Raw genomic sequence first — 6,535 nt, 5'->3', positions numbered from 1 at the left:
CGGTGCCGTACGGCGGAAGCGCTCCCGGGCCAGCGCTGCTGGGTGCCGCCATTGGAGTACTGGTGATGGAGCTGCCGGTGGAGGAGTGGCGGCTGTGCGCTGCCCGGCGCTGGGCCGCGCTTGAACCGGCGCTGCGGGAGCGGCTGGCGGCGGCGTCGCTGCACGACACGCTGCGCCTGGGCTGTGGCCTCCTCCGGTGAGCGGCGGGGAGAGAGAGAGAGGGAGGGCGGGCTGGAGCGGGGCGGTGCGCGGAGCTGACCCCGTGTCCCGCAGGCCCGAGGCGGAGGCGCCGGCTCTGCGGCGGTTGTGCCGCCGGGCGCGCGCGGGCAAGGAGCCAGCGGCCGCGCGTTTCTACCGCGAGGAGGGAAACCGATCGTTCGGCCGCCGCCGTTACGCGGCCGCCGCCAGGCTCTACTCGCAGGTATGTGGGGCGGGGGCGCCCCCCCTGAGGGGATCCCCGGGGAAGGGGTCTCGGTGGTGGGTCCCCTCCTAAAGAAGCCGCTCTCCGGTCTCCGCAGGCGGCATCCCACGAGCTCCCGGGCAGCCCCGAGGTGTCCGTGTGCTTCGCCAACCGGTCGGCCGCTCTTTTCCACCTCGGGCACTTTGAGGTAAGCGCGGATGGGGTAGCGGGAACCCCCCCCCCGAGCTCCTGCACACCCCGAGGGTGGCCTGAGGACTCCCGGGGCGGGGATTGGGGTGAGGAGGAGCCCAGACGCCAAATGAGGTGTTACTGCAGAGTGTTTGCTTAAAGCATCCATCACAACCTAAACTTTCTGAAAGGGCGCCTACTTTCCTTCTTGTTGTACATCAGAAGGCTTTATTTGGCCAACAGGTTGGCTAACAGTTGTGCCAGGGGAGGTTTAGATTGGATATTAGGAAAACATCTTCCCAAAAAGGGCATTGGAACAGGCTGCCCAGGGCAGTGGTGGAGTCACCATCCCTGGAGGGGTTTAAAAGATGTGCAGATGAGGTTCTTAGGGTCATGGTTTAGTGCTAGAGTTGGGTTATGCTTGGACTCTGTGATCCTGGGGGTCTCTTCCAACCAAAATGATTCTATGCACGTGGACTTTGCTAAGTAACAGTCTTATTAAAATGTTCTGAATCTTAGATGGAATAAAAAAGCACGCATCTCACAGTTTTCCTAACACGGCGTTGTCTTTGTTTGTAGGTTTGTTTGGAAGATATCGCCAGGGCTGAAAGTCATGGCTATCCGGATAGGCTGCTGCCCAAGGTCTTGCTGCGGAAAGCGGAATGTCTGCTGTGTTTGGGGAGGTTGCAGGATGTGGCAGATGCCCTCAGTGTGGTGGAGAATAAAATTGCTGTGGCTGGGATCATGACTGGTCCCGCTCACCAGACACTGCTAAAAAAGTTAAGCCAACTGAAGATTAAAATACAGGAGAAAGAGAGGTGCCCAGAGCCTGCACGAGAGACACGTGGTGACATTCAAAGAAAGTCAGAGTTTTGGGAAGAGAATGACAGTATTTCAGGCGCATCTTCATCCTTGAGGTTGAATTTTGATACGGAGAGAGGACGTCACTTGGTGGCCTCCCAGGATATCCTGCCAGGACAGAGCCTGTTGGAAGAGGAGGCCTTTGTGAGCGTGCTCTGCCCAGGGGACGGCCTTCTTCTGCAGGACAGCGCTGAAACGGCGTGGGATACTCGAGTCACTAATGCAGATCTTTATTGCCACCGTTGTCTGAGGCAGCTCTTGGCCTCAGTGCCTTGCCAGGGATGCAGTTACGCAAAGTACTGCAGCCAGAGCTGTGCAGACGTGGCGTGGGAGCAGTACCACAGGACAGAATGCTCCCTGGGAGCGCTGCTTCTCACTTTAGGGGTCTTCTGCCACGTGGCCTTGAGGACTGTTTTGCTGGCAGGCTTTGCAGAGGTTAGCAGGCTGGTGGAATGGTCCCACAATGGTGACAGGGACCTTCAGGACCCTGAGGCAAGGTGCAAAGATCTCAGCGAGGCAGCAGAAACAAGAGCTGGAACCAGAGGTATCCCTGGCTGTAATGACAGTGGTCAATACCAGAGTTCTTACCAAGCTGTGTTCAGCCTTTTGCCACACACTGAGAAGCATAGCCCTGAGCATAAGTTCCTTTGCATGCTGAGTGTAGTCGCTATATGCCAACAACTGCAAGAAGCTGGCCTAGAGGCTGCTGTTTTGAATCAGGAATCATCAGAGAGGCGGTCCAAACCAAAGACCTGTGAAAAAACATCGGGTGAATTGTCTCCAGAGATGAAGACGATGGCAGAAGCAATGCTGAGGCACGTGTTGCAGCTGCAATGTAATGCACAAGCGATCACTGTAATGCAGGAGTCAGGTAACTTAAAAACTTCTAAGCCCTTCTCTGTTGTCCTTGCTCATCTAGCTTGTGTGAAGAGATTGAATTATCAGTTGTAAAAAGCTCCCATTGCAGATGGGAATGACTTGCTTAAAATTTAATGGCTTGATCCATGCTGGCCTGTTCTTTGGTGCACATGTAGAGGGTATTTAGCTATTATTTATTGCAGCAATATATCAGAGACCTTTCTACTGCTGCCTGCAATTGGTCACAATGCTTGTTGCATAAGCTGCGTGGATTACTGAGCATTTATTCTCAGCCTCCTTGTTTTTCCTCTGTCTTTAGAGTCTGGAGATGGTGCTGTTGTAAATAAGAAGCCTGTGCGCCTGGCGACAGCCTTCTTCCCTGTCCTCAGCCTCCTGAACCATTCGTGCTGCCCCAATACCAGCGTGTCATTTAGTGGGACAACTGCCACTGTCAGGGCATCGCAGCCGATCCCTAGCGGCCAAGAGATTTTCCATTGCTATGGTAAGTATTAACTCTTTGTCTCAAGGCACAGACACTTTTCACCTGTACTTGGCATACTAACTGATTGCTATCAATATCATCATTCCTGATATAATGTTGCTAGAGTATTAGTTTATGTATTCAGCTTTGATCAAAGATATCAATGCAAGATTTTATCGCCTGAGCCCACTGTTACATTTTCAGTCTCCAGTTATATCTCCTCCAGAAGATGATCTAGTTTTAGTTATAACAAAGATAGATTTAGTCTGATGTTAACAACTGTACCAGTTCAGAGATTTCTACCCTTACCATCCTTTTGCAGGGCCTCACCGATGTCGAATGAGGGTTGCTGAGAGACAACAGCTGCTCAGTCAGTATTTCTTTGACTGTCGCTGTCGGGCATGCCGTGATGAGTTAGAATCTGATGTCAAGAGTGTGGTGTCTTTGAGAAACACATTCTGCTGTCCTGGCTGCCGGGCTCCCATGCAGGTAGTTACAATTGTACAGCTTACTGGGATGTGTAATGTTTGGGTCTCTGGGATACTCATGAGTTAGGGAACTGTGGTCTCTGCTCAGGAGCTAAAAGCCCTTGTAGAGTCGAGAGGGTATCTCACTGTTCTTAGCAGCGTTCTTGTAGGTCAGTCCTCCAGCATTATAGGGAAAATAAAGTCTTTAATAGCAAGTTAAAATCCTTTTACTCATTTTGACCTTGATGAAGGAACTGGAAATTATCAGGGCCATGGACTAGGGAAAGGGTGATATTTAGGAAAGAAAACAGAGACCTGGAGTCTAGAACAGACAGTGTACATGCAGGGGCTGTGTGTAGAGAATCACACCTTGCAGTTCACAAAATGTAAATGAAAGCAGCACTTACTGTGGGTTAGATGGGGAGAAATCAACATAGTCTGTATTTTGGATGAACATTTGTTGTGTACCAAATGACCCTGCTTTGGTCTTATCTATAGCTATTCCTGGAAGTTTCTCTTAAAATTGAATAAGTTAATGGTAATTTACAGGCAAGTCACTTTGTTTAATGAATGCAACTGAGAAACAATTTAGTATCTCTGTAACACAATACAGAGATAATGGAGATGGAAATTAAACTTTGAGCTGAACCTGAGCAGGAATGATCACAGAGATGATTTCCACAGGGGGAAGACATGCTTTGTTGTTCAAATGAAGCTTGTGCAATCTCAGTCAGCAGAGAGAGCCTGTCATGCCGTTTACAGGACCTTCAGCAGCGAATCAAGAGAGCGTTAGAACTGCTAAGAGACAGGAAGGCTGGTAAGGCTCAGCTTTCTGCTATAAGGTCAGCAGCTAATGGGTACACATGGGGAGCCGCAGCTCTAGCCATGAGATGGCACTGTTGCTTATGCAGTTGGGGTCTCCTGGCGCTCAGCCTGGTGTCCCTGGGGACTTGGGCTTTACATTTTTTATACCCCTGATCCGGGTGTTAATCTAAGTCACACGCTGTTCCATAGTAACTACAAGAACTCAGGGTAACATTGGAGTTACGCGTTCCCAGGCCTTGCGTTCCTGGAGTGAGTTAGGCCAATGCTGTGTTACAATAAGCAGGGTTGCAGATAAAGTCAATGTTGAATCCCATGCAAATCCAAATCTTAGCTGTGTAAGATGCAAAGATGAGATTGGACTGATTTTACTTCTTCAATCATAGAAGGCTGGAGACTGACCAGTAGTATGAATATTATACCCTGTTTTGTTATAGATCAGGCTATCAAAATGCTCCTGAAATGTCAGGTGGATGCTGAATGCTTCTTGTCTCCAGAGCATTTGCTGATGGGAGAGTTGGAGGATCATCTGGCACAGGTCTACGCTACTCTTGGTATGACATTATCTTATTATCTTGAGTTTTCTGAAGTTTGAACTTAACACCAGCCTTTTCTCTGACTAGCCCTACCACTTTTCTCCTGCTCCATTTCTCTAGTTTTCACAGCGGGGCTCTCAGAAAGGCTACTTTAGCCAAAACTGCATTCCCAGCAGCCAGTGAACAATAATGTGATCTCATGTTCTAGATCCCCTGTCCTGGTTCTGAAGTCAGCAGCCTCCCAAGAATGCTGTGGACATAGTTCATCACATTTTGTATGAAGCCATCAGATTCTTCAGGTGGCATTAGCTCTAGAAGGTATTTATTCATGACTCAATTTTTGTTTTGTTTTGTTTTTTCCATCAGGGAAGTGGCAGGAAGCAGCCAGACACCTGGAGAGGAGTATTGAGATTGTGGAAATGCATCACGGGCCGTCAAGCATAGAAATTGGTCATGAACTCTTCAAGCTGGCACAAATTCTCTTCAATGGGTAAATTTGTTTTCATTTTCTGTCCCTTCCCTGCACCACTCCCATGTGCCTGACACGATAACGGGACAGGGGGTCCATGGCACCTTGCAGGGTGTCTCACAGGACCCTGGGCAGTCTGGCACAGGTACAGGAGTTGGCCGTTGCTCAAGTGCAAGTTCATTAACCTCATTTGGTTTCACTTACACCTTATTACTCTCTTTGGACTCATTTTTTCTGCTTTGTGCCCATCTATTCTTCTCCCTGGCTCCATTAATTCCCTATCCTATTGTTTTATTTTGACAACTAGTCACCCTTGGTGTTTATACCTCAGTTGTATAATGTTGCTGGCATCTTTTCAAAGGAGGAAATAAAATCCTCTTGCTCTGTTTTGGCCCTCCTTTGGCAAGCAAATCCCCTGACTGCTGAAAATCTTCTTGCAACACCTCCCTTTAACTGAATTAATTTTAGGAGGAGCTGCAGTGAGGCAGTAGTGGGTACCTGTACCCAAAGATTCAAATCTTTTTTTTTTTTTTTCAAGTTTTTGCCCACCTCCTTTCCTTTTTTCCCATATCCTCCCATTTTAGCTGAATTTCATGCTATTTGCCTGGTGCTGAAAGGCAGTAGAGGGGAGGATCTGTACCCGTGAATAGGCTTAGGTTTTTGTTGGGTTACAGGTTGTGTAAGTCAGGGAGCTTAATTAAGTATTTTGTATACTCTGTTCTTATTCTCTTCCTATTTCAGATTTGCAGTTTCTGAAGCTCTGAGCACAATTCAAAGAGCAGAGGAGATTCTGTCAGTCCACTGCGGTCCTCAGAGTCCTCAGATCCAGGAACTACAAGAGATGAAGACCTGTCTGTCAGAGCTTCCCAGAAGCATCCTTCAGAGGACTTAATTTCCCTGTCAAAGGAAGCAGCCATGTGATCTTTCATCAAAGCTAAGTTTCATGTGGTAAGGTAGCCATGTAGTACAAGCTGGAAAATCATGTGTAACAACAACTTGAATGAAATCTGCAATGCTCTTTAGTGAGACTGTTGTAAATAAAATGACCAATTCTAACATGAGGGGTCTGTGTGTGGTGTGGCGTGGTGGGAATAGATGCTGTTGTATAATTTCTGCATGTGGGTTTGGAGCAAATATTTGACATATGGTTGTGTATGCACGTGAATCTCCCATGTGTGATGGTTATGAACATGCAGTAACCCAGACCACACTGCCTTTTATTTCTAATGCTGTGAAGCACTTTTCTTCTTGCCAGCATGAAATGTAAATGGCAGACCTGGCAGTGATGAGAGACTCAGTATAAACAGCTGGCATCACGTTGGAAGATAGGATAGGGAAAAATGTGGTATACACCCTATAGGAGACAGAACTGCATTGTGGCTTATCTGGGGAAAATGGGAGTGTGGAGGCATATGACGTAGGCAGACAGTCTTTCAAGGGAGAATACTGGGG

At 48.3% G+C, this 6,535-nt stretch overlaps 1 protein-coding gene across 1 annotated transcript; it reads left to right on the top strand.

Annotated features, from left to right (window-relative positions):
- Nucleotides 1–31: 31 nt before the first annotated feature.
- Nucleotides 32–6,144, top strand: SMYD4 (SET and MYND domain containing 4). Its single transcript, XM_065853069.2, has 10 exons — nt 32–196; nt 274–421; nt 519–608; nt 1,169–2,321; nt 2,628–2,810; nt 3,112–3,278; nt 3,941–4,073; nt 4,516–4,632; nt 4,981–5,104; nt 5,825–6,144. The coding sequence occupies exons 1-10, from the start codon at nt 66–68 to the stop codon at nt 5,973–5,975; spliced, it is 2,397 nt and encodes a 798-aa protein (XP_065709141.1). The 5' UTR covers nt 32–65; the 3' UTR covers nt 5,976–6,144.
- The last annotated feature ends 391 nt before the right edge of the window (nt 6,145–6,535 follow it).

Source organism: Patagioenas fasciata, chromosome 19, assembly GCF_037038585.1.
Source record: "Patagioenas fasciata isolate bPatFas1 chromosome 19, bPatFas1.hap1, whole genome shotgun sequence".
Taxonomy (NCBI): domain Eukaryota; kingdom Metazoa; phylum Chordata; class Aves; order Columbiformes; family Columbidae; genus Patagioenas; species Patagioenas fasciata.
The sequence above is the reverse complement of the archived record's forward strand: the minus strand, read 5'-3'. Positions and strand labels throughout refer to the sequence as shown.

Coding starts and splice junctions, on each gene's coding strand:
- SMYD4 (XM_065853069.2), top strand. CDS start 66: ATGGAGCTGCCGGTGGAGGAGTGGCGGCTGTGCGCTGCCCGGCGCTGG. Junction 2,811..3,111: donor AGAGATTTTCCATTGCTATG/GTAAGTATTAAC, acceptor ATCCTTTTGCAG/GGCCTCACCGATGTCGAATG. Junction 3,279..3,940: donor GCTGCCGGGCTCCCATGCAG/GTAGTTACAATT, acceptor TGATTTCCACAG/GGGGAAGACATGCTTTGTTG.